The sequence below is a fragment of the Canis lupus genome, chromosome 15 (assembly GCF_048164855.1).
Source record: "Canis lupus baileyi chromosome 15, mCanLup2.hap1, whole genome shotgun sequence".
Classification (NCBI taxonomy): domain Eukaryota; kingdom Metazoa; phylum Chordata; class Mammalia; order Carnivora; family Canidae; genus Canis; species Canis lupus.
The window spans coordinates 46,065,546-46,092,962 of record NC_132852.1 but is presented as its reverse complement, the minus strand read 5'-3'; the positions used below and the strand labels follow the sequence as shown (position 1 = coordinate 46,092,962).

General features: G+C 50.8%; 1 protein-coding gene and 1 long non-coding RNA gene across 8 annotated transcripts in view; one reads left to right on the top strand and one right to left on the bottom strand.

Annotated features, from left to right (window-relative positions):
• The window catches only part of PRKAG2 (protein kinase AMP-activated non-catalytic subunit gamma 2), a 265,070-nt gene that overhangs the window by 134,290 nt on the left and 103,363 nt on the right, over nucleotides 1-27,417 (bottom strand). For 2 of the 7 annotated variants that reach the window (XM_072776915.1, XM_072776916.1), the window contains exon 1: nucleotides 14,276-14,879. The exons of the other annotated variants lie outside the window; for them this stretch is intronic. In XM_072776915.1, coding sequence (XP_072633016.1) covers nucleotides 14,276-14,399 — 124 coding nt within the window. In that variant the 5' untranslated portion in view covers nucleotides 14,400-14,879. Of the gene's footprint in view, nucleotides 1-14,275; nucleotides 14,880-27,417 lie in introns of those variants that run through there. 7 annotated transcript variants of the gene reach the window in all.
• On the top strand, nucleotides 14,979-20,043 carry LOC140605019 (uncharacterized). The gene is made up of 3 exons (XR_012007815.1): nucleotides 14,979-15,108; nucleotides 18,352-18,670; nucleotides 19,176-20,043. It is a non-coding gene; the product is annotated as an uncharacterized lncRNA (long non-coding RNA).

Below are 27,417 nucleotides of genomic sequence, written 5' to 3'. Positions count from 1 at the left end.
ACTTGCACCTTTGCAAAGTCAGATGTTGGGGACCTGGGGCCAGTCACTGTATCCCTCAGATCACACTGCAGGTGGCTGCCCCTCGGGTTCCCATGGGGGCCCCATAACCCAGTGATAACTCAAGCTGGTCTCCAGTGGGTGTCGGGAGGCTCTCCCGCCTATGGGTGCACAGGCAGCAGCGGGGCTCATTTCACTGTACACGAAGTCAGCGCCACAAGTCTGGTACCAGGCTGCCAGTGACGAGGCCCACTGCTGCCTTGCAGGGCTTGCAGTCTTGGCGGGGAGAGATGACCACATCTGCTGACTGGTATCCACATACAACGGAATACTGTGCCATCCAACAAAGGAAGGAAATCCTGACACACACAACACGGATGAACCCTGGGGATGCCGTGCTAAGCGACATAAGCTACTCACAAAGGGACAAATGCTGCATGACTCTACTTACATGAGTTACTACAACAGTCAAATTTACAGAGACAGAGGATGGGGGGGGGGGGGGAGGTGCCAGAGGTCAGGGGCCAGAGAATGGATGTTTATGTTTCAGAAGGGCAGGAAGAAAGTTCTGGGGATGATGGTGGTGGCAGTTGCACAGCAACGCCAATGTTATCAATGCCACAGACCTGTAGCTTAAAAATAGATAAATGGTAAATTTCATGGTTACATGTTTGTTTTTTTACCCCAATATAAAAAAAATGCAAGAACAAAACAAAAATAAAGAGGGGCGTTATCACTTGTTGCTACCATGTGTGGCTCATGGGCAGTCAGTTCCAGTGACTCAGAGAGGGGAGTCCCTGGGAAGGTCCAAATCCAAGCAGCCCAGGTGCCCCCACCTGCCTCTGAGCTGGACCCAGAGGGCTACTTCTAGTACCTTTGGCCCAACCACTCCCATTTCAAACTTACTTCTCACTGTCACCCATATCCATGCTCTATTTCACCTGAATCTCAGAGCCAGGGCCTTGAGAAGGTCTCCATAAATCTTTCATCCAATGTTTAAAAACGTGCCCTTGTTGTAGTGACTGGCGTTGCTGAGCACCCACTGTGTGAGGGCAGGGTGCTCACCTTCGGAGGGTTGCCAGCCACACCCTAGCGGGCTCAGCTCAGCCCTGTCCAGGTGGGTGTCCCCTTCCTGCAGCAGCCCCCTCCAGAACACTGTCCTTCCACAAAGATACTGGGGCCCCATAGATGCTTGTGATTACGGGGAACTCTTTCAGGCTTTTGAACATTTGACATTTTATTTTAGTTTTTGTTTTTGTTTTTTTTTTTAGAAGACTTTATTTTTTTAAAAAGATTTTTTATTTATTCATGAGAAACACAGAGAGAGAGGCAGAGGGAGACACAGAGATCAGGCCCCATGGGGAGCCTGCTGCAGGACTCGATCTCAGGACCCTGGGATCACACCTTGAGCCAAAGGCAGATGCTCAACCACTGAGCCATCCAGGCATCCCTAGTTTTTAGATTTTTAAGACAGAACAAAATGCATTTTAAAAATGCACATATTTCATGCGGGGAATGGTAGTGAATATTTCTCTCCTGTGAAGCTGAGTTCTGTTTTCCTACAGGATGAGAACGAGGTAATCCCACCCCTTGAACCACTGGAAGGCTCTTCCTACCCCTTGCTAAGCTCACTCCTGCCCCTGCCAACGTTACCAACTCTTTCAACTCCTTTTCATAGAGGACAGGATTTTCAGGTCTTGTATCACCCTGATAATTAAGTCCCTGACCTTGAAAAATGTTTACAATCCCACAGAAGAATTAAAATTTAAGATTAATAATAGAATAAGGCCCACCCGGAACGACTGTTAATAATTCAGTATTAAATCCTGTGATTTGTATAAAGTAGAAGACAGATGAGGTCTAAGCAGGGGAGGCTTCTGTGCCCCTGTGGCCCCGGGAACGCTGGCAGGGGACTGGCCATCCCATCCCAGGCCTTTCTGCTTTTAGGCTGGGGGTGGGGGGGCGGGTAAAAAGGTCCGAACAGCTACACCAGACACACCTCGAAATCTGTCTGGGGACTCGCAGCTGAGCAGGCTGGGCCCTCCCCCACCTTGATTTCCTTTGGTTTTTCTATCCCAGGGATGAGGTGATCTATTTTTAGTATAGAGGCTGCTGTAAGTGAGAAGTTGCTATAGCGACAGCTGGTGGTTACAAACCAGGTCCTGCTACAGTTCCCAGTCATAAATAAATCCCAAACGCCGAGCCCCGGGAAGCACACAGCTTTAGAGATGGGAGGCTCCTCCCGGATCCACCAGGGACCCCGCCTGCAGTGCTTCAGTGTGCAGTGAAGAGGCTGAGCCCGAGTGCTTGCTGGCGGGGGAGCCAGGCAGGACGTGGGGTGCCGGGCACTGCCTTTCACTGCTTCCCTGGGGGACTGATGCTGTGCCCCAATTCACCAGGTGAGGGAAAGCACCTGTGTCTGCGTAGAGCTAGATGATGGGCGGAAGGAGTCGATGGTGAGCGCAGGGCACCAGGTGAGGAGGTGTGGAGATGTGCAGACATGGGGATGCCTGCGGGGCTCAGTGGTTGAGCGTCTGCCTTCAGCTCAGGGCGTGATCCCGGGTCCGGGAATCGAGTCCCACATGGGGCTCCCTGCGTGGAACCTGCTTCTCCCTCTGTCTGTGTCCCTGCCTCTCTCTCTCTCTGTCTCTAATGAATAAATAAATAAAATCTTAAAAAAAAAAAAAGTGCAGACATGGCCTCTGCTTAGAGACTAGCCTGGGAGAGGGGTGCTGCACATACAGCTGAGGTATCAACCGGGACTCCCCGTATGTGCGCTATGACCAGCAGTCCTTGCACGTGTCCAACAGAGGTGTGCAAACGTACAAGAACACTCACAGTGGGACTGGGTCAGAGCCCCAAACCGGAACCCGCCCATGTCCCTCCAGACAGGTGGGTGGAGGAGTTACCGTCTGTGCAGAGGACCGGGTGTTCCTCCTCTGGCGACTGAAGAGGGTGAACAGTAGCTTATGGCAGCAGCCGGGCCACATCTCACAACAAGCAAGGGAAAGCAGCCAGATGGTGAAAACCAAATCGTGTCTGGACCCATGATAGAACATTCCACACCAGACCATGCTGATCTCGGAGGGGAAGTGCCCCAGAGGGAGTGTGGGAGAGGCTTCTGGGGTGCTCTCGTGAGGCTCTGTCCTCGATCTGTGCATTGAGTTACACAAACCTGTTCAAACTGCAAATTTGCGACCTATAGGCAAATCCTATAGGATTCGTACATGTTTCCCTAGGCTTCCACTTTAGTAAAGTCTACATTGACAAGGTTTCAAAAGTCAGTGTTGCATTGTTGATCAAGTATCAATGACGCAGTACCGGAGGTCGGTTTGTGTGTGGGTGCTGAGACCTTCTAAGAGCAGTGGACTCAAGCCCTGTCTGGTTACTAGTCCAGGGACAGAAGTGCCAGGCCTGGACCTAAGGACAGGGTGATTCCAGGTGATCTACCACCAGCCACAGGAGCTCTGCTGTGGGACTACGCAGGAGAAGGGAGGCTGGTGTAGCTGGGAAGGGGGACTCTGGACAGGCTTTGGTAGGCAATGGCAATCACCCCCAGGCTGGGCGCACCTTGAGGGCTCCTGGCCCACAGGTGCCAACCTGAGACACAGCTCGTCTTCCTGGGGTCCCCTCCAAGACCATTACTCAGGTCCTGGCCACAGCTGCTCTGAGGTCATCTGGAGACTATGGCCACCTCTGTTTCTCCTCTGATCAGTTTTGGCTGCACTGTGACCAGGCTGAGTCACCCAGGAGCATCCCCATGGCTCACAGACTGCCTGGGGCAGCAGCCAGAGTGTGGGTGAAGAATGTGGCAGAGAAAGGGAGGCTTTGAGTGTTACTGCAGCCAAGGGGGTACAGGTGGCCTGCCTCGCACATATTCAATAGAGGGAAGCTCTATGAAAAGGGTGCCCAGAATCGCGGGGCCAACGCTGCCTGCAGAGGCCTGAGACACTCATCTCCCTTGACAGACTGCCGTGTGTGCCTGACATGTCTCTTGGCCTCAGTTCTCCCATCTGTGAAATGGGAACACCCCTCCACCATCCCCTCTACCTGCCTTAACAGAGTTCTTGGATATAAAACATTGTAGAGCCAAATCATGTGAGACCATCCCTAATAGCTCACAGTGATGTCCCTACCACCCAGGTCAGCACTCAAGGTCCTGGCTATGTCCCAGCACCAGCTCCTTCTCACACTGGCCTCCCTCTACTGTACCACATGACTCCCTCCTGCACCTGGCTGGCTGCTGCATGGTCTCCTACTTGTGCCTCAAGGCTGGCGACCAGGGCCCTGTACACATCAGTGCAGGGAGACATCTGCCCAGAGACACCCACCTCAGAGCAACAGGGCAGCCCGAACACAGGTGGCAGGAGGTGTGAGGTAGGGGCTGCCCCAGGGGCTGGAAACACCTGCAGGCCCCTCTCCTGGGGGGGCGGGGCAGGGGAGGCCAAGGGAAGCTGCTGCGGAGGCCCTGGCTCTTCCCTCTGGACCCTCTTCTAATACCCTCCTTGGCTGACACCCCTTCTGGAAGCCCCAGCCTGGCATTCTAGGTTCTGTCAAACCTGGCACCATTTTCTTTCTAGAATTTTCTTTGACTGCCCACCCCCCCCCCCCCCCCGCCGTCTCCATCACTTCAGCCTCACCACCCAGGTCCAGTGCAAAGAGAGCCCAACTCTGCCCAAGCCCCAGAGCGTTGAGCACCAGCGCCCATCCCGGGGCCTCCCCTGTAGGCAGGTGTCCTTAGGCCCAGCCAGACCACAGGCAGCCGTGAGCCACATCTCATATGCTCACCTCATTTTTATTTTTATTTTTTTTATTTATGATAGAGAGAGAGAGAGAGAGAGAGAGAGAGAGAGAGAGAGAGAGGCAGAGACACAGGCAGAGGGAGAAGCAGGCTCCATGCACCGGGAGCCCGACGTGGGATTCGATCCCGGGTCTCCAGGATCGCGCCCTGGGCCAAAGGCAGGTGCCAAACCGCCGCGCCACCCAGGGATCTCTCACCTCATTTTTAGCACCCGGCTAAACACACATAATAGTACATACATTTATCTGACAGATTACCTTGGGGTTTCTGGCTTATCTAATGATGTACAACCAGATACACATCAGAAAAGAAATGTGTCAAAACCTGGTTCGTACAGAGTCCAGACTGCACGGCCTACTTTCAGGCTCAACATGAGGCCCAAAGGGCTGGTCTGAAAGCTGCCAGCGTGCCTCCCATCATACCCATCTCTCTCCATGGTGGAATCTTTTCAAACTAAGTCCTATTTTTTTAAAAAAAGATTTTATTTATTCATGAGAGACACAGAGAGAGAGGCAGAGACACAGGCGGAGAGAGAAGCAGGCTCCCTGCAAGGAGCCCGATGTGGGACTCGATCCTGGATCTTGGGATCACGCCCTGAGCCGAAAACAGATGCTCAACCACTGAGCCACTCAGATGTCCCACTAAGCCATATTTTAAATCCACAGAAAGGGATACAGTAATTTCAAGAAAATGACTTATTTATATAAAGCATCAACGGGTCTCATTTTTTTCAGTGTAAGTTTAGAATATCAGCATTTTCTTAGAATGAGTCTTCTTGCATATACTGAACACACAGCTCTAGGGAATATGGAGCTTAACCAAGGTCAGTAGCATGCCTCAGAGACAGGGCCCTCCTCCCAGCATGGGCCACCCCCTCCCACTGTGCCTCAGTGTCCTCCTCTGGAGGAGCAACACCTATGTGTAGGGAGAAGCTCACAGATCACTTGCATGGTCCTCCAGTAACTACTCAGTGTCCAGCACAGATCAAGTTCCACATTAGGTTCTACCTGTGAGGATTTTGTTCTCCTATTTTACGGAAAAATCTGAAATCATAGTGGCTTCAGCAATGGAGAGGTTTAGTCTCCTTTCACACAAAGGAGGTGTGTGGCAGGTAAGCCGTCCAGAGCTCTATGGTAACCCCAACTCCTGTCTCTATATTCCACGGTCCCGAGTCCTTATCTTTGTCCTCAGCAGTCACCTTAGGGTCCAAGATGGCTGCCAGAGCTCCAGTCATCACACCTGCATTCAAGGCAGGTGGAAGGAAAGGGGAGCAATGGGGAACCACTGTTCCCCTCTTTTACGAGTCTTTCCCATAAGCCTAAACAACATGCCACTTTGCAGCTCCCTTAAGAACACTGTCACGGGTCCTTGCAAGCTTTGTGCAGGCCACAGACTGAGAACCAGGTCCCGTTCTTGAGGAGGGGGCGGGTCACAAATGTGGGCAACAATCGGATTTTGTCAGGGGCAGAGAACAGTCTCCACCCCTGAGGAGTTTGGTGAGTCCTGGCATCGTCTTTTCTATCAGCCTGGAATGAGGGCATACTCCCTGGGGGCCACGGTTCTCTGGGCACTCGGCACCCTTGAGCCACCTGAACAATGCAGAGCTCCACAGTGGAAACCTCCAGCAGAGCTCCACTGTTTCTTGTTTGGGAGAAAACCTGCTTTTTCTAGGTGGCCCCGGGGACCCACCTCCTGTGAGGCTTCGTGGATCTCAGCGGGAACATCCGGAGCAGGTTGGGGCCCAGCATGCATGCGGGGGCGCTGTGCTGGGTGGGTGCCACCCGGGATGACCTTCCAAGTGCTGAGACACCTGTGTCACTCCCCTGAGCTCTGGGCTGCCATGCTAAGGGCCTCTGACACAGCAGGCCTGGACCCCTCGTGGCTCCCCTCCCACTCCTCCCCTGTCACTAGACACCCAGCTGGTGACCTCAGCCTAGAGCCACCCTCCCCTCCCTGGCCCCAGCCCCCACTGGACCCTTCTGACAAGATCTCAGTTTACCCTTTAACGTTTATCATCCTTCATCCTACGCTTTTGGGACCTATTGTTACGTGTTTGCTCAAAGTCTGTGTGCTTCCCCACTGTGTCGCCTGCAGCCACATCCCACAGGCTATGGCTGGAGCTCAACAGAGTAAACAACGGAGATGGAGCGGGACATGCAGACACCAGAAGAGGCAGTGATGCCCATGCAGGGGGCCAAGGTGGGGCAGAGAACCAAGGTGAGGGCGCAGGCCGAGTGGAGGAGCTGTGCCCAGTGGGAGTCAGGGCGGTGAGGCTCAGGGAGGCCTCAGGATGGAGGCAAGCTGGACTCAGACCATCTATTCCACATCTCCTGAGGAAGGTTCTGGCCAGGCCACACCTTCCCATCACGTTCTTACAGAAATAAGGGCACAGACTCCACACCAGGCGGCCACAAAGCATCCCTGCCATCTGCCCGCCTGCCTGCCAGGCACGTGGTTGGTTCATGGCGGCACCTGCACCCTCACCCCCAGATGCTCACATGGCACTTTCTGCGGCCTACAGAAACCCCACTGAGGACACACAGCCCTTCACCTTGGCCCACAGGCACCAGACATGTGCCCCATACTCGAAAGACCGTGTCCTTGAAAGGAAAGGCAGAAACCCGCCCCCCAGAGGGAAGTAGCCTAAGGGGAAGCCGGGTATGCAAGGCCCAGGAGCCAGGGTGTCTGGACCCTGGGTGCTGGAGGCTCAGCTCTCAAGGAAGCCAGACTGTCCCCCTGCAGAGTTGAAAACACTTGGAAGTAAAAGGTAAAGAGGAGTCAGAAATATGGGAAAGCGATCAGATACGAACTATATTTTCTGATTTTCTGTGTTCTTGTTCTGAAATCTGAGTCCTCACCCATGGGAGAGAGGCTGCCCCTCCCAGGGCCACCAATTCTTACACAGAGCATGCCTTCCATAGGCAAACAGACCAATCCAGAGCCCCTACTCAGTACCTCTCCTCGGGTTCTTACACTCAGAAGGCATGATTTGCACCCCCTCCCAACCCCCGGCCTAACCACCCAGGGCCAGGGACCAACAACCAGAGACAGCCTGACACCCCCACAGCCTACTGGAAATATTCAAATTAGCCAATTCTGAAGCCGCTAACCCTGCCTGGCCTTGCCTTTCCTGTGGAAACCCCAATGAAGGCTCCCGTAAACCCTCCGTTTGAGAATACATCTCCCCATCATCTACAGGAGGCCTTTCTCTTTTTCCTTCTTTGCTCCATACTGGCAGACATTAAAAGGTTTCCCAACGTATATACACAGTAAACTGCCAACAGAAAAGCTTCAAGGGACATACGTGTTCATTCCAACTAACCAAAATTTCCCAGAAACTTTTGATGGAAGTGCATCTGCCCTGAAGGGGCTTCCCAAGGCCTTCCCAGGGACTGAGTATAGAGACAGCAGGTGCCAGGCCTGCCATCTGAAGCTCAGGGGGTCCTGTTCTCTGCTGGGTCCAGCCTTGTCTCCCAGCAAAGCTGTGTTTCTGAGGAGGAAGGGGCTGTAGGTGATCTGGTTTATAGATACAAAAGTGATAGAGAGATGGAACGCAGTCTTGGCTGGGTCCTAGTAGTTTCACCACTTGTTTCCTGTTCTTGATGAAATCCTTGGCATTAGCTGATTCGTGTTCCATCTTTTAACCTAACATGGGGCTCGGCCAAGCATTTCAGTGATCTGAGTGACCCAAACTGGCTTCTGAACCTGCCTTGAGCCTTCTACTCCCTCCTTCCCAGCAGTGCTCTTGCTCTGGAGCCCCAAGACCAGGTACCTGTGGACCCACTTTCACAGCCAGGGATTTCTCCAGGCCCACCGTCACTGCATGGCTCTGGGGCCACTATTCACACTGGACTCTTCAGGCCAGGCATAGTTGTGACCTGGGGCCTAGCTGGGAGGGCACACGCGCCCTCCTGGGGGCTTACACTCTGGACCACTACCCCTGTCATGGGATACCTGTGAAGGCCAGCCAGGGAAGGGCCAAGGCCTGGGCCCAGGGACATGTGGGACAAGAAGCCACGTAGGCCCTCAAGGAACATCCAAGGGCTGGTGCTTGAGAGCATTTGGACCTTGTATGTTTTTTCTTCTCAATCATTAAAGACAAACTATTACTTGAAGACAGACTTCATCCCGCTCTTTAAATGTACCAACTTCTTGATTTCATCTAGAAGCAAGAAGCCCACACAATGCTTTCGGCTGCCCAGGCTCCTGGGCCCTAAGACCCACCACAGGCCAGGTCCCTCTGGGAGGTTCTGGATAATGGAGCATCAGGGTTTGTCTGACCCCAGCCAGTTATTCCAGCCCTAAGCCGAGTCACCGAGCCATAGGACGCTTCTCTACCACTGTCCAGACTCACTGTGTTTAAATCCCCCCTTTTCCTGAGTGTTCTTTCTCCCTTACTTCTTTATGTACTCCGCCGGCCCTGCAATCTCATCTCACTGCCTATCAGATACCTGTGGTGCCAGCATCATTTGTGCAGCGTCAGACCAGGGCTCCCCAGAGGACAGCAGCTCCGGGATCCATACTGCTTACACGCTACCTAACCTCTTGGAGCCCATGAGCACCCATTTCCTTGTCTCTGTTGTCACTCAGCCTGCTGCCAGGATGCTCCCCTCTGTCCTGCTGGGACTGAGAAAGGAAGGGGCATGGAGAGTGACAGTTCCAGCCACCACTGTCTCCCCCAGTCCTCCTCCGAGACCCTGGGGTCACCACACAGATGGGGAGCCAAAGGACAGAGCAGGGGAGCACACAGCCCGAGGGAACGCACACCCCGAGCCTCTGTGCCTCCCGCCAGCCTGAGGGGTGGTGACCACCTGCCCTGCTGAGTGATCCAGGGAGCCTGCAGAGAGGATGAATCCGGAAGTGCTTAACTGAGATTTTCTCAGGAAGCCCTCAGCCGGGCCATGCCTTCCACCTGTTGTCAACCAGGGGCCCGTGTCCAGGGACCGCCAAGCAGCACATGGTAACGGCTGCCCAGGGGAGTCAGGGAGAGGAATGAAGAGCTCCTCCAGCAGGGGCGCAGGGTGGGATGGAAGGGGGCCAGCGAGCCAGGCCTCTCTCTCCTGATTTCTAGCTGAGATGGGCATTCCTACACTGTGTGCTGCTCCAGAAACACCATGAAATGCCCTCCTGTAATCCTAAAGGCCTCCATCCCTGACTGCTACGGACTCTGAAGGACCCCCCACACACACACCCTGAACACCCCATCTTTGCAGATGAGATGCTGTATCTACAGGAGTCCTCTGAGCGAGCACAAATTTGGCAAAGAGAATAAGAGCCAGGGCTGAGCGGTTCCAGGTGGGCACCAGGCCCACAAAGAGGCAGGGTGGGGGCTGCAGTCCCAGGGTGGCCGTAGGGAAAGCCCAGCCCTCAGGGCCCATCAGGGCTCTCCTTGGCCTCCAGGGGCTCCCTCTCAAGCAGATACGACCTCAAGTCCTCTGCACATCAACACGACAGTGAATAACCTGGCCGCCCGAGCTCACCCTCCCACCTGGTCTCCCACTGAGCACTTGGGTCTGCCTCCTTTTGTCCATACACTGGCCTCTTGCTGCTCCTGGAACACAGCAAGGTGTCCCTCCTCAGCATTCAGGCTTCCACCTGGCTGGAATGACCTGCACACAGGGGTCGGCATGGCCTGCCTCCTCGTGTCTCTCAAGCCTGGGCCGAGGAGACCTCCTGTAGAGGTCCAGTAGACCTTCCTCTACTGCACTCACCACCGCCTGGCATCGCAAATGAAGGCTCACTTGTCTGTTGAACAAGCCACAAAGGACAAGTACCATGTGATTCCACTTGTGTGAGGTTCCTAGAGCACTCAATTCATAGAGACAGGAAGTTGAAAGGCAGGTGCCAGGGGCTGGGAAGGATGGGATGGGAGGGGCTGTTTGATGGGTGCAGAGTTTTAGGTGGGTGTGATGGAAAGTTCTGGAGATGGATGGGGATGGTAATTGCACAACAATGTAAATGTACTTACTGCCACTGAACTGTGCACTCAGACGTGGGTAAGGTGGGAAATCTTACCTTACCACAATTTAAGAAACCATCTCAGGGGTCTGCCTCACTAGGGGTGGTGGGTGTCTTGCTCACTGTTGCACCCCAGACACTGGTGAGACTGTCAGAGCACCCAGCATAGCTGAACCTGAGGATGGGAATGTGACACTGTTCTCCCTACTTCTCTATATGCTTGAAAACGTCCATGACAGAGAGGTAAAGATGTGTGTTTGAACGAAAGACTGAATGAACACTGGTGTCTTTCGAGGTGACCGCAGTTGCACGAAGGCCACGGAGGGATGGGCAGGGAGCAGAGGGGGACAGGCTGCGGGAGGCAGGACAGACCACAGACACCACTTTCCAGCCAGGCCCGCTGCTCGAGGCCAAGGGCCAGGGACACTCCCCCAAGTACCATGCCCGCTGCAGCTCCGTTTGCAGAGAGCTGGGCCTGGCAGTGTGGGGGCATGAGTGCACCTGGGCATGAGGAACTCTGGAACTTTTTCCAGAAGTGGTTGTACATGGATCCTGAAGAAGACTAATGGGAAGGGGAGGCTCTCTGTAAAGCAAAGACGCATCAGATGTTCTGGTCTTCAGGGTCACTGAGGTACCCCTGCAGCACAGGGACAGAGCGCCAGCTTCTGGATGCACTCCTTGGCTTCCTATCTCCAGAGGGGTCCCCAGAAGGGATCCCTTAAGACTCCAAGTACACACATCTTTTAATTACTCCCCTCTAGTTGCAGAGGGTAAAGTTGCTGCAGCCAATTCTAGTCTATCTCGTCTAGCATAATCCTTCCTAGTCTTCCTTTTACAATTTTTATTATTATTGCCACAGGCTCTTTGTCGACATAATCTGGATGTCTGTGGGCCAGAGAGGCTGGAAAGTCAAAATCATCGCTTCCTCATCATACAGAGCATGAAAACCTGAGGTGCCTGACTCACTTTGCAGGGGAGCTGGGAAGGCACTAAACTCTGAGGCCAAAACGGATGAGCTTTTCATGAATCTGAACTTTCAGGGTGTTTTATCACAAGTCTTGAAGGTTCCAAATACCAAGGAGAGTCAAGCACCTGCAAAGCAAAATGCCATCCAGGCAAATACAAATGGACTTTGTGATTGCTGACCAGCCATGGCCTGATTCGGTTGCTCTGGCCAATCAGGAGGCTGTGGAGACAGATGTGTGCGAGTGTGTGCACGGGTGTACGTGCACACACAGGTGCAGCAATGATGTGTCTCAGCCTGAGGAACTGCAGGAAAACCAGCCAGTGAGACAGAGTGTGCCTTGTTCCAGGAGGAACAGCTCTACCCTCAGCTGTAGCTGAGGACATGGTGAATGGCTCCCAGGACAGCAGGCATGGTCCCGGAGGGCGAGGACCCAAGCTGACCACCTGAGTGTTCTTGATTTGAGGGAAACGGAGCTCAAGCACAGGACATTGTCATCACCCTCATGGAAGCTTTCTTGGGGGGCACAAGAGACTTCCTCTAAAACTCTGTGCTTCAGGAATAACCGTCGGAAAGAGTGGATCAGGACGGCTGAAAGGGAATTCAGAAAACAAGAATCCCAAAGCAATATACCTGCTTATCAACCAGGAGCAGTGCCTCCCATAACCAGCAGTTCTGTAGTGAGAATGTGTGATAGGGTCAGAATGACAGATGGGGCGCGCCCTTGGGGACACGTTGCTGTCCCTGAGGAGCCAGGAGATCACAGAACAGGTGACCGGACTTTACAGGAGGGATGGTTAAGCCGAGTCCTGAGGGGTGGCTGAGGGTTAGTGAGGCACGGAGGGCAGGGGATGTCCAGTGGACACTGTGCTGTTTTTTCATTCAGCATCTCCCTGCCTGGCACTGTCAGAGGGGCCGACACCTGCCATCAGGCTTTGCTCTTGGCTCCTTGCACATGGAGACTAACAAAATCAGGACACGCCACAGACCTGGATGCCTGAGCTTTGGCCACCTCCAGCACCTCAGCCTGCTTCCCAAGCCCCTGAGGGAGGTTCTGGAGGGAGCCCTGATTTTCCTGACCCCAGTCAGAGCTGGCATTTGCATGTGAGCACTGACAAAACTTAATCGACATTCAAATATTATTTTTTATCTCCGAAGCATAAGAGATATGATGACAGCCAAATTTTAAGTGCAAGAGGAGAAATCACAGTCTGGCAAATAATAGGCTTTTAATAATGGGTCTGCCCATCCCCATTAGCAAAATGAGACTTTTAGTTAAATATTGGGTTTGGATTTAATTCCAAGGTAAATGAGTGTTTATTACTTTATTATTTAAAAAGAGTCTTCTTTTCAAACCACACCTATGACTCAAGTCCAAGACATCTGCCATTCCTTTCCGGGGCAGGGGCATGCGTCATGCTCCTACCTAACCTCACTATAGCATCCTATCACACACTACTCCTGATCTTTCACAAGGTTGAAAACTCCCTGGTTCCAGGGATGCTGTGTCCTTTGGTCACACTCCCCAGGGTCACCAGCCTCCCACTGGGGCCGCCAGAGGCTTTCTGGAAGTAGCTGGTTAAATTGGATTAGCAAGCGAAGTCAGCAAGTTTTATATCCATCTGTTTGAGATGTTTTGCCAAAGTCATTTCTCTACTACGACGCACGAGGACTGTTTTTTGTTTTTGACACCATGTCACATTCCACTCAAGAGACACAATTTAAGGCACTGCTCAGCCTCCCCCATCTTCACAACCTCTGGGATGTACGTGTGGCCCTGTTGCTCAGGAACATCCCACGGCAGACAGGCAGTAGCCACCAGGAACTTAAAACGAAGAAGCCTGCCATCTAATTTTGAGTAGGCAGGTCTTACTTAGCCAGGCTTCTGGGAGCTAAGACTGCTTTGGCATCTACCTGCCGCACCAGCCAGCCAGCCAGAGGGAAAACCTACCCCAAATCCACAGGTCACTGGAAGTGCTGAATTGCAGACGCTCCCCCACCTGTCCTGGTCACAGTGGTTCCCCTCCCTGTGTGTGGAGAAGCTGAGGCAGGTCCCAGAAGCCAGGGAGACCACAAAGCAAACTTCTCCCCCAGGGGACACAAATCAGGCTGGTGCTTTTCCCTCCCACATTAACCCTTGATCGGTCTGATTACTCAGCCACAGTGCCTAGGGTCTGTCCCCTTGACCCATAACATTAGTCTTCTCTAGCCACACACATTTTACCTTTAACAGCCAAAATAGTCCCAGCCCATTCTTTCTTTTTCCCAAGCTGCCGGTTTTGCCTAAATGAACGACAATCCAATTGCTCCCTAACCCCATCGGGCCAGGTGTGGTAAAACAGAGGGGACAGTCTCAGAATAGCGTCGGGCAGTTCACTGCAAGCATTACCATCAACAAGGAGACCCTTGTCACCCGAGTCCTCTAACTACCGCCTGGCAGTTAGTTCCGCACACAGCTCCTGCTTAGGAGGCTGTGCACACACACACACAAACTGTGGGGCATCCCCCCTCTGGCCCAGGGCCAGCAGAGAACCGGGCAAAGGGCAGGGTCCTACCAAAAAGGCCATGGGGCTCCGACTGGCGCCTCTCAGTGCTCCGGTTTGGATCCTTGTGCTTCTTGTTCCCCCTGAGACTGCCGAAGCGCTTCATGAGTAGCTGTGGCCCCACGAGCAGTGGCATGTGACCATGCCAGGACCCGCAGAGCCCCGCGTCAGCACCAGGTGGCAGGGAGCCAGGGCAGGGGCAGCATCAGCCGGCAGGTGTGGGGCAACGGGGCACCGGCAGCCTCAGCAAACAGGAGCCCTTGAATCCAGGGGCCCTGGCCAGGGGCCCTCACGCCCACACAGGTGGGTCCCTCTCAGGGCCGGCAGCCCGGGGACTTGCAGGGCAAGCCCAGCGCAGTCCTTCCTCCGAGGGAGAGCTCAGCTGCCCCCCTGCACGCCTCCAGAGTAGCCCGCTGGCCTTAAGTAGGCAAGACACCGCTTCGGCACAACCTGCCGCGGGTTTGTTTATGTGGCTAAGGTCAGCAGAGTGCTCAGGCGCTCCAGGGCTTTTTCCTCCTTAAAATCAGAAAAGGAGGCAAGACTAAATAGGCAAGCGGCGCCCCGGCCCGCAGGTCATGTGCAGATCTGCAGATGTCTCTTTAAAAAGACTGTAAAAGGAAACCGCCCTGGACAGACAATTCTTGGCACCAATTGGCCGGAGCACATTCCCATTATGACATGACATCACACAACTATTTTGATTCATGTGTTCCAGGGTTCCACGGGGTCAGGAGGCTCCAGCTGCTTCTTGGTAGAGGAGCCACGGGTCCCCAGGCTGGAAATCACGGAACCTATTATTTCAGCTCGTGCTCCTTCGCGATGAGAGATGCGAGATCACCTGTGAGGTGGGGCTACAGGGACCCCTGGAATTCCCCGGAAGGTTTCTTCAGCAAATGCACACTTTGAGCCCTGGGCTTGTTAAGAATTGTAGAATGACAGAGCTTGCATTTATTTATTTATTTAGTAGACACCACACTCCCAGGGAGCCCCACATGGAGCTGGAACTCACTACCCTGAGCCCAAGACCTGAGCTGAGATCAGGAGTCAGATATTTAACCTGATTGAGCCACTCAGGACCCCTAGAATGACAGCGCTTTTAGACAGAGATTTTAGAAAGGATCTAATCCAGCCTTCTTCCATTACAGATGGGGAAGTTGAGGCTCAGGAAGGGGCTGGGACTTAACCAAGGTTCTGTAGCTAACGGCAGAACCAGGGCTAGAATTCTAATCTTCACTTCTAAGCCAAACCCTGATCTAATAAAACACAACAAAAAACCCATACGTGTTTTGCAACTAATAAACCAAACTTTAAAAATACAATACAGAAAAATAATTTTTATTTTTATTATTTTTAAGATTTAATTATTTATTCATGAGAGACACAGGCAGAGGGAGAAGCAGGCTCCCTGCAGGGAGCCCGATGTGGGACTCAATCCCAGGACCCCGGGATCACAACCTGAGCCAATTTTTAAATTAAAAAAAAATTTTTTTTCTGATATCTTCACTAGATTAAAGGGAAGTTACAGGATGTGCTATTGACTAGCTTTCTGATCTCAAAAAGTTACTTCTCATTTCTGGGCCTCAATTTCTACTTCTGTGTATCAAGATAAGATTTGATCACATTAGGATTTCATCTAGTCCAGAAGTCTGAACTTCTAATGTCTGTTCGGTGTGCCTTTTCTTTCCTGCTGGGACTGATGGACAGAAACAGTGATCAAATATTTGTAGCAAGCATGCATGAATGAACAAACAAAATAGTTTTGCCCTCAAGGAATTTGCAAATAACAAGGATAAACTGTAAAGCAATAGTAACTGCATAAAAAAGGCAGAATGTGATCAATCCCAAGTGGCCAGTATAGACCATGAGTGCCATCAACACACATGGATGGAGGGGCAATTGTGTGCCCCCCACTCTTGGAAGGGAGAGCTTGAGTTGGCCTTGAGGGTTGGAGGGTCCTGAGGAAAGGAAAGAGGCCAGGTCAGCACAGCCCCTAGAACAAGCTGCAAGACCCACCTCTAGTTGGGTCCCCCAGTGTACAAGTGGATCATCTCTTGTTAAAAATGGTAGCCCAGCCCAGGTGGCTTGGCAGTTTAATGCCTGCCTTCGGCCCAGGACGTGATCCTAGAGACCTGGGATCGAGTCCCACATTGGGCTCCCTGCATGGAGCCTGCTTCTCCCCCTCTGCCTGTGTCTCTTCTCTGCCTCTCTCTCTCTCTGTCTCTCAAGAATAAATAAATAAAATCTTAAAAAAAAATAGTAGCCCATACTTACTGAGATTAAACTCTGAAAAAAACAGCATAGGTAGACTTTTCCCACCACTGAGATTTTTCTTTCTTTTCTTCTCTTTTCTTCTTTTCTTTCTTTTTCTTTTTTTTAAAATGTATTATCAATTCAGCTCCTAACAGAAGGTGAAATGTTCTCCTGATTTAAAAATAAAACAGGGGATCCCTGGGTGGTGCAGTGGTTTAGCGCCTGCCTTTGGCCCGGGGCGGGATCCTGGAGACCCGGGATCGAGTCCCACGTCAGGCTCCCAGTGCATGGAGTCTGCTTCTCCCTCTGCCTGTGTCTCTGCCTCTCTCTCTCTCTGTGACTATCATAAATAAATTTAAAAAATTAAAAAAAAAATTTTTTTTAAATAAAAAAAATAATAATAATAAAAATAAAAATAAAACAAGGGCAGCCCGGGTGGCTCAGCGGTTTAGCACCGCCTTCAGCCCAGGGCCTGATCCTGGAGACCCGGCATCGAGTCCCACATCAGGCTCCTTGCATGGAGCCTGCTTCTCCCTCTGCCCGTGTCTCTGCCTCTCTCTGTCTCTTGTGAATAGATAAATAAAATCTTTAAAAAAATAAGTAAAAATAAAAACAGGGACGCCTAGGTGGCTCGGTGGTTGAGTGTTTGCCTTTGGCTCAGGGTGGGATCCCAGGGCCCTCCCTAGAGGGATCCTGCTTCTCCCTCTGCCTATGTCTGCCTCTCTTTGTGTCTCTCATGAATAAATAAAATGTTTAAAAAAATAAAACAAAATAAACCAGGAGCACCTGATGACTCAGTTGGTAGAACATGTGACTCTTGATCTCAGGGTCATGAGTTTGAGCCCCACATTGGGCATAGAGACTTCTTAAAAAGAAAAAATAAATAAATAAAAATCCACCTAAAAAAATAAAAGCAAAGCAGAACTTCTTTAGGAAAAGGCTACTGAACACGTGTTCCAGTAACAAAGAGTCATACTTGATTAGAAGGAAGATGAAAAGTTTTTGTCTAAGCCAATATAATATTCTTGTACTATATGATAAAGAATGGAGTGAGAGAGAACATTTCAAAGCTTAGTGACTAAATAGGAGTGTAAATTCGTATGGAAAATAAACAATGACTTTGGCGCGCCTGATGGTTCTGTGCTTTGTTTCCTGGTCACTCACTCATCAAATAGTTATTAAACCTCCACCAAATGTACAGGACAGTTACTGATGGAGGAGATTAGTGCTACAAATAATTCAAAGACTTTCTTGTCCTCTAAGAACTATATTTTAATTACTAAAATAATAATCCTGTTTGTTGAGTGCCTACCATAAGCCAGTTGGAGTGCTGGTCACCTCACAGTTATCTAACTGCAATCTTCCCAACACCCTGTGAGGCAGGCATTAATACCATTTTATTTAAAGATGAACAACAGGGGTGCCTGGGTGGCTCAATGGGTTAAGCATCTGCCTTCAGCTCAGGTCATGATCTCAGGGTCCTGGGATCAAGCCCCACATCAGTCTCCCTCCTCAGCGGGGAGCCTGCTTCTCGCTCTCCCTCTGCCTCCTCCCCTGCTCATGCTCTCTCTCTCTCACTCTCAAATAAATAAAATATTAAAAAAAAAAAAAAAAAAAGTGAGCCAGAGAGGTAGCTTGACCAGGATCACACAGCTAACAGTTGGGAGAACACAGACTTGAATCCTTGTTATATGATTCCAAGGAAAATTCACCACCAGCATAGCAAGAGACTGGGCATTGCCCTAGGCTGAATGTTACGGGACGCAGAAGACCCCTGGGGACTGACTGGGGTGCTTTGGAAAGCTGCTCTATTCTCACTGGCACTTTTTGATCTTCAGGCTGGTGGGCTTAGAGGAGAAAGAAAGATGGACCATGTTTGAAAGTCCAGCCTGAGATACGGACCAGCCCTGCAGGTGGAGAGTCTATGACACCTGACTTGACAGAGAAGCTTGCTGTGCTCTGGAAAGACAAGGCCAACCTGCTCACCAACCCCATAGATGCATGCAGGTTGCGGGGCAGAGGAGCAGGAAGCCTGCTGTTTCCTCAGTGCTGCGTGGCCAGGACTCACTGCTGTGCTCAGCTCAGGGCCCTACACTGTCTGAATTCACTCAACAGGAGCATCTGGTGCTTTGTAGAGGAGCATAAAGCGGAGAGAAGGTAAGTGTATCACCCAGATCATCCAAGGCCACTATTTTGTTACTGAGATGGTAACGGAATATTCTGGAAAGAAATAGTGGACTTGGTCTAATTCAGCAAAAAGTTTTTGGCTCATACAGTTCCCTGTCCTGCAGGACAGATCCTGGAAAGCTTGAGATGGAAGGTTAAGGGCAGCTTTCAGCTTGACAGACACAATCCCCAAAGAGACCCCCCACCTACACCAACATGGACTTTTGACCTCACTCGAAATGTTCTTCCCAGGGTCGGTTTTACCCAAGAGCAGAGGAAAAGGCTGCTGGCGACACCCGAGTTCAGAAACATACAGGCAGTGGTGTTCTGGAAAATGCTAAGCGGGCAGATCTTTGGGAGGCGGGGAGGACAGGTTTGTGGTCGGCCACACTCCGTGGTGTAGACGCTCAACAATGACCTATTTCAAGGCACCAGCGGGGCTCAGACAGTCTTGCAAGATTCCTGATAATTTAACAATCAGCTCGCTCACCCCTAGGGTCCTCCTGTTTGACTCACACGTGCCTACAACATCTTCAACTGGAGAGGATGCTTCTTATGCCACAGAGAGATGAATGCTGATGTGCTGGCAGAGGGGACCTGGTCACACTGAGGTTCAGTCACCAAGGACCCTGCCTCCAACACATTGACTGAGGGGCCAGGAGAGATGATCATTCACTCCCTTCTTCACCGTTTCCACCAGCTGATGGTCTCGAACAAACGGGAGCGACACCGCTTTACATAGCTCTGATTCAGCCAGCAGGAATATGTTCTGATGGAATGCTTTCCATACTTGGAACTTTTTTTTTTTAAGGGAAGGGCTGGAAGAAAAGGAACTAGTGGCTACCAAGATGGAACAACCTTTTTTTTTTTTTTTTTTTTAAAATTATGTATTAGAGAATGAGAAAGAACATGAGAGCACAAGCGGAGAGTAAGATAGAGGGCCAGAGGCAGAGGGAGAAGTAGGCTTGATCCCAGGACCCTGAGATCATGACCTGAGCTTAAGGCAGACAACTTAACCAACTGAACCACCTAGGGGTCCCTGGAACTTCTTTTAAAATGTATTTTTAAAGGTTCTGGGTCTTTCTAGATCATACTTTACAAGTCACTCGTTGGGGCTGGAATAGGACCAGGTGACTGGGGCAAGAGATGGCTTCTGTCCTAGCACTTGCCCCAGGCTGAGGGAACACGGCCTCCCTGATCAGCACTCGGAGGTTCTACAAGGTTGGGGGGGGTGGAATTATGGGTAATTCAAGTTGCATTGTTTGTTTTTTGTTGTTGGAACTGTAGTTTTTCAACTATGAACCTACACCTGACAACCAGAAAAATAAAACAGCCCTGAAGAGTAGTACTTCCTGCAGACATGGCATACTGTGTGCTGGCTTCATTATTTTGTGTGTTTGTGTTTTCTTTTCTTGCGACTCCCTGGTAGTGGGAGCCTCACCTGCTAGGAGAACCAGAATCAGCACTAGGTGGGTGAGTTCTTAGAGGTGGCTCATGAGTCAGGAGGCAGGCCAGGGAAGACAAGCAGGCTGTTGTCTGGGCTCCTCAGTCAGCATGGGGGCAGCATAGCCTGACCCGGGGTGATCTTGACAGAAGGCCCTGGAACCAAGGGAAGCGGTTGTGATGGATCCCCTGCCCTTGGCCAACCAAAGGTCTGCACTCCCCCGAAGGCAGCATCCTTAGGGTGAGCAAGGTAGAGGGCAGGGCCACAGGGTGACAATGGGGGACAGGTGCCCTTACCTTCATGTGTGCATTTTACCAGAGGGGACTCTGTGCATAGGTGAATGGTGGTGCAAACCATTCAGCAGCAAGAGTGTGGAGGGGACTGTCTAACGAGTGGCACTGCTGGAGATAGGAGAGATGGAGAAGGGACATCAAAGGGAGGGCAGACAGGCCAGCAGGACGGGCCAGGGGCCAGAAAACTCCCTGTGCAGCCTGCTGCCCCTCCACACTACGAGCATTAGCAAGTGCATGAACTTCTGATGTGTGACACCTCCTGGCGACCCTGGTGATCACCAAGATGCAGGTGATCTAGGAGGCCTTGTTCCCATAGCCTGGGCGTGACTGCAAAGATATAAGACCTCCATGGCCCCAATAACTTGGTCCCGTTTCCAGGCTTCTGGTTGTGGCCCCAACCAGGACGTGTCCCCTCTCTGCAGTAGACAGCATGGGTGATGCCAAGCTCCCCTTGTCATCCATCCCTGTACACACAACTGTGCGCAGCAGCAGAGGGCCCTGACTGGTGAGGGGGTCCCCATGGGGTCACGCAGGTCATTGGGACAATCCCATCCATCTCCTTCAGGAGCTCAGGTTGGGCAGTCCAGGGAATATTCACAGGAGCAATCCACTCTGATGCCCACTCTTCCTGGGGATTTCTAGTTATATTAAAAAAAATTTTTAAGGCCCAAAACTTTATCATTGAAGTGACTTGGGTACTGTGTTATGTGCAGCTGTGAACTGACCAAAATAGTCACAAGCAGCCAGGATGAGAGAGAACCACCTAGGCTCTGCAGACCATGCTCACTAAAGGCTCTTGGTGCCCTCAGGATGGGTTCTCATGGCCCAGACGCACCCCTCAAACATGCCCTCACACCCGGGGTCAAGGACACCTTCCACTTGAACAGAGTATAAAGACTTTTCCCAAAGTGCCACGTGGGGAGGTAGGAGGCCAACCCTTGCTGTTCAATTGAAGAAATAAGAGAGGCTCAGAGAAGTAAAATGATTTGCCCAGGATCCCACGGAAGGCCAGGGTTAGGGCTGGCATCAGACACAGGGTCCAGTTCCCCCGTCCTGGGCCTGTGGGATCTGGGGTCGCCTCTTCTCTGTGGGAATGCGCGAAGAGTAAATAAAGACACTTCAACTGAAAATTCACTCAGAGACCTTTGAGGACCATGTGATAGTACCTGAAAAGCACCCAGATCCCTGAAAGTCTATGAGCCAAACAGAATCCCATTATGTAAGAGGGCAGTGGGCCCCTCTGAGCGGGGGCAGCCACACGCGTTAGCACATAGTTGCTCATGCTCTCCTGCTGGTTGCAAAATACTGTGTCATATTTCATGGAAAGTTCTAAAGGTCACCATGGCACTTGACTGTGAGTGAGACTGCCGTGTCACCTCATGGGGCTTCCGTGTCCCTTCCCTGAGCTGTTTATGCAGCTGAGGCTCTGAAGAGTGACACACCCCCACCCTGCCTCAGGCACCTGTGCCCACACTTGCGAGTCACTCCAGCACGCGCACAGCTCACTCACAGCTGCCCCACGAGCTGGAGTTTTGAGACTCCAGTTTGAGTGACAAGAGGGTGATTTTTTTGGCAAAGACAAACCAAACCACCTCGGCGTAAATAGTTCAACACACACCAATGACATCTAAGCCCCATGACAATAGGGGTATCATCTTTAAAAATACAGAAGTGCTCAGGAAAAGTGAGAAACGATGGCAATAACTATTTTTAGCATGCTCAAGTGTAGCACCTAGAAGTATGAATCCCTAGATGGTCTTAAAATCTTCCAGGGGGTTGGGCAGCCCGGGTGGCTCAGTGGTTTAGCGCTGCCTTCAGCCCAGGGCGTGATCCTGGAGACCCGGGATCGGGTCCCACATCAGGCTCCCTGCATGGAGCCTGCTTCTCCCTCTGCCTGTGTCTCTGCCTCTCTCTCTGTGTCTCTCATGAATAAATAAATAAAATCTTTAAAAAATAAAATAAATAAAATAAAATCTCCCAGGGGCATCATGTATCCTATGGGGCCCCCCAGTGTGTGTGTGTGGGGGGTCATCATGGCCCTTGTAGTCCCTGGGGGTCTCTCTGCCAGGCCAAGAGCTCTGCGGGTGGCAGAGACCAGAGCTGTTCCCAACTCCAGCATTCAGAGGGTCCAGGGTGAACCTTGGGCTCTGGAGCTGTAGAGCGGTGCCTTTCACAAACTAGATTCCAAAGATTCTAGAGGCCGAGCATCTGGATCTTCCATTTAGTTCTCTCCCTGAGTTATGTCCTGGAAGGGCCTGAGTGATAAAGGAATGTGCAGAATCCTTGGCAGGGGTCAAGACCTCATCAACTCCCCCAGAGTGTGGCCACCTAAGTCTTCACCTCCCAGGCAGCCAAGCACGGTTTCTGTTTCCAGAATCCGGGGCTCCTCGTGGAGGCCGTAGCTGCTTTTCTCCTTCCAACATCTAGAAGCCACTGGTTTAAAATGAGACCTGAGCTGAAGTTTGCCTTTAATCTGTTTCTTCTGAACAGCGACATATACCATGAAACAGGACGATAAACAGGAAGGTTTTAAATTCTCAGGTCCAACATAGCACCTGAAAGCCACATTGGCTTCACTTATCAGGATGCGATTTTGAGCCATTTAGTTTATTCTTCCATTTTCCTCTCATAAAAGAGATCATAGCACCACCTGAGCCCATTCCCTGGAAGTTCTGAGGGGATCAAATGAGATAAAATTGTAAACGTATCTTGAAAGCCACAGAGCATTGTACAGACAGAGAGCATTGTCTCAACCTTCAAGCAGCCCGGAAAGAGCCTTGCTGGCTCAGACTCCGAGGGCCTCAAAGACATCCATGGGGAAAACCACAGCAAAGCCTCAGTTACTGAAAGGCACCTCCTTGGGCCAGACCCAGGGCTGGCTGCCTGGACTCAGCGTCGGGGTAGGGAGCTGCTAGGAGCAGCCCGTGTGCTGGTCCTGCTCCCAATCTCCACCCAGGACTCACGAGTAATTGGACAAAACCCCACTCATCAGCCCAAACACTCAAAGCCCAAGCATTTTATTTCTTCAGTGAGGAACCAAGGGACTTTGCTACTAATGATTTACTCTTTTTAACCACACGCACAAAGAATATTGGTTCTTAGCACCATGTTGCAATGGGGGCTGCTATTCAGGCAAGAACACGGCTGCAGAGCATGCAGCTGGCACAAGTAAGGAGACAGGGAGGATCAGAGGGCAGAAGCCTTCACAGTACATAACGGGGTCCCTGCATCTCAGTGCTGGCTGCCTGGGTTTGCCGGGGCACATCACGGGGCAACCCGGTCAGGGCCCTAAATCATCTGTAAAGAGTGATGTTATGTTTCATATCTTTTGAATGAGGAAATGGCAAAGTGTATAGTGCATCTAACACTTAAAAAGATGCCTGTTGGGTGCTTAATGGTTTAAGTTTCAAATATCCAGCACGTAGGCTGGATAACGTCCCTAGGCTGGTTCACTTCTTGATATTGCCAAGATATCAAAATAGTATTCAGACTGCCTGCTGACACAGATTGACCTTACCCCAAACTGGTCGGATGTGACCGTCGTCACCGTCTCACCTCGACTTCCTTTCCATTACTCTAAAGGAGGTGATACTGCCCCTAAGGAAGTGAAAATGGCTCTTGGAAAGGTGCACGTACTCTTTTCACATATAAAGTGCAGGTAGACACATAGTATATACGTAGTATATGCTACATCTCTTCTACTAAAATTGCAAGGGGGAGATTAGTAACCAATGTTTAAGAAGGGTACTTGGGGTGGAGGGTGATAAAAAGAAAAGGCTGATTAATTTTAAAAAGGAAGGCAGACAGGGACTTTGCTGAGTATTCGTCATCCATCGTAATTAGACAACATACAAGCTGTGACAGTGATAAGCCACAAAATAGTTGAATGTGTACATAATTTTGAAAGATTCCTTTCAGGTTTGGGTACAGCAGGCAGGGGACTAACTGCCTTTCAGTATCCATCACTGAACTGTTTGGTCTTTTTTTCAATCATGTGACTGAGCTGCTTTACTGAAACGAAAATGTAAAGAGAATAAAACATGAACAAAAAAAAAATTTCATAATTGGGGATCAGTATCTACAGCAAGGAAAATCAGCAAGGTGCATTCTCAGTACATTGCTTCCACAAAAAGCTAAAAAAAAAAAAAAAAGAAAAGAAAAATGTTGGGCAACCCTTCTGTAAGCAGCAGCATGAAGAAAGAGCACCTCCTGGCATGCATGCCATCTGGCTGTTATCTCTTATCTCTGGCCCAGAGGTGGAAGATTAGCCAGGAACATTACCCCCATCTTTCCCCAATGAGGAGAATGTGCAAAGGGGAGGTGGGTGGTGGGGGGGTTGGGGTAACTGAGTGACAGGCACTGAGGAGGGCACTTGATGGGATGAGAACTGGGTGTTATACTATATGTTGGCAAATCGAACTCTGATAGAAACAAATGAAAAAAAATGTTTGAGAATGTAGCTTCCTCCCCTTCAGGCGATGACGTGGGGCTGGTGGAGGAAGGGTTCCTGCTGGATCAGAGGGTGAGGAGGACGGTGGGGGTTCTCCTCCTGAAACCTAGGAGCCACAAGAGCCAGGGCAGCGTGCCCCTCACATGTCCCCACCCAGGGGAAAGGCTGGAAAGAAACTGGACCCACTGCAGTCAAGGGACTCCTTGACGTTTGGAGGGTAAGACTCAGAAACAATGCTCCAGAGAATCGGTTGTCTTCCTCTTCCCTCCCTGGAGGCTTTAGGGGAGCAATCAGACCCCGAGCCAGCCTGTCACGATGTGGTGACAATGAGGCAGGCCTCTCCTCCATCAGCCTGTCCCGGAGTCTCCATACTCAATGGGCTGTGGTCACCGGCAACCCCACCCCTTCGTTTCAACAAGTCGAAGCGCCCAGACGGGCCAAGTACTAAGGAGCAATACATTCAAGTATTTTTGGTCATCAACATCTTGCTGTCATTGAAAATGTAAGTTTTTTTTTTAAACATTTTATTTATTGGGGGTAGCCCCAGTGGCGCAGCGGTTTGGTGCCGCCTGCAGCCTGGGATGTGATCCTGGAGACCCGGGATCGAGTCCCATATCGGGCTCCCTGCATGGAGCCTGCTTCTCCCTCTGCCTGTGTCTCTGCCTCTCTCTATGTCTATGAATAAATAAATAAAATCTTAAAAAAAATAAAACATTTTATTTATTTATTGGAGACACAGAGAGAGGCAGAGACACAGGCAGAGACAGTAGCAGGCTCCCTGTGGGGAGCTTGATATAGGACTTGATCTCAGGACTCTGGGATCGTGACCTGAACCAAAGGCAGACACTCAACTACTGAGCCACCCAAGTGTCTCGAAAGTACAAGTTTTTGTACAGCAAAGGACACGATAGAGAGGAAGAAAAAACAGCCCACAGAAAAGGAGAAGAAATCCACAAAGCACACATTTGCTAAGTGTCTGGCAACTGAATGTAGAAGGAACATCTATAATTCAGCAACAAAAAGACAATCCAATGGAAAAATGAATAGACATTTGCCCAGAGAAGATATACAAGGGGCCCTAAGTGCATGGGAAAACGCCCAATGTCCCAAGGAAAGGCCGGGTCAAAACCACACTCAGATAGCACCTTGCATCCACCAGGAGGGCAACAGCAACAAGTGGGAAGTTGCAGGTGTTGGGGAGGTGGAGTGACGGGAAGCCTCAGGTGTTGTTGGGGGGGATGCACGATGCCACAGCTGCTATGGAAGACAGCGTGGACATTCCCCATCAAGTTCAACACAGAGTTGCCACAGGACCCAGAAAGTCCACGCCTAGCTATCCACCCCAAAGAGCTGAAAACAAGTGTTCAGAGATGTGAATATCGAGGTTCACAGCAGCATTATTCACAGTAGCCAAAAGGTGGACACAACCCAAACGTCCATCAACAGATGGACGGATAAACAACATGTGGCCTGTCTGTACAATGGGCTAGTATTCTTGCATAAAAAAGAACGGAACCCTGGCACCTGCTACGACTACAACGTGGATACATCTTCAAAACGGCACGCTGAGTAAAAGCAGCCAGACATGAAAGGTTATATTTTGTATGATTCTATTATATGAAGTGTCCAGAAGAGGTAAATCAAAAGAGGCAGGAAATAGATCTGTGTTGCCAGGAATGAGGAGGAAGGGGAACTGGGAGTAGTGGGTGTAAGGTTTCCATTTGGGGCGATGAAAAAGTTCTGAAAGTAGATGGTGGTGAAGGATGCACAGCCATGTGAACATACTTAATGCCTCTGAACTATACACTTTAAAATGGTTAAGATGGGGCGCCTGGATGGCTCAGTCGGTTGAGCATCTGACTCTTGGTTTGGGCTCAGGTCACAATCTCAGGGTCATGAGATCGAGCCCCACATCAGGCTCTGCACTCAGTGGGGAATCTGCTTAGGATTCTCTGTCTCCCTCTGCCCATCCCCTACAAAATAAAATTAAATAAACTAGTTAAGATGGTAAATGATAGGTTGTATTTTACCACACACAAAAAAAGAGTTAAATTAGGGACGCCTGGGTGGCTCAGCAGTTGAGTAGTCTGCCTTTACCTCTGGGCGTGATTCTGGATTCCTGGGATCAAGTCCCACATCAGGCTCCTTGCATGAAGCCTGCTTCTCCTCCCTCTGCCTGTGTCTCTGCCTCTCTTCCAGTGTCTCTCATGAATGAATAAATAAAATCTTTAAAGAAAGAGCTAAATTAGACCATGCAGATGATAGAGGAAAATATACATGAATTCCCCTACCATCCGGATTTAGGGAAAGGCTTTCTATTGACGCTTAAGTGTTTTTACCTACAGTCCAAGAGCCATTTCCATGTTTCTTGAGAGTCATCTATTCATGTCTGTTGCCATATTGGCTCAAAGATATCATCTCTATGTTTTTTTAAGGCCACATAGCAGTCTACCCTGTGGACATACGTTCTTTGTTGTATCCAGCTACTCTCCTAGATGCAAGCCTATTTCAGTGTGTCTGCTGAGAGGACCTAGAAGCAGTGTTGCCCCAG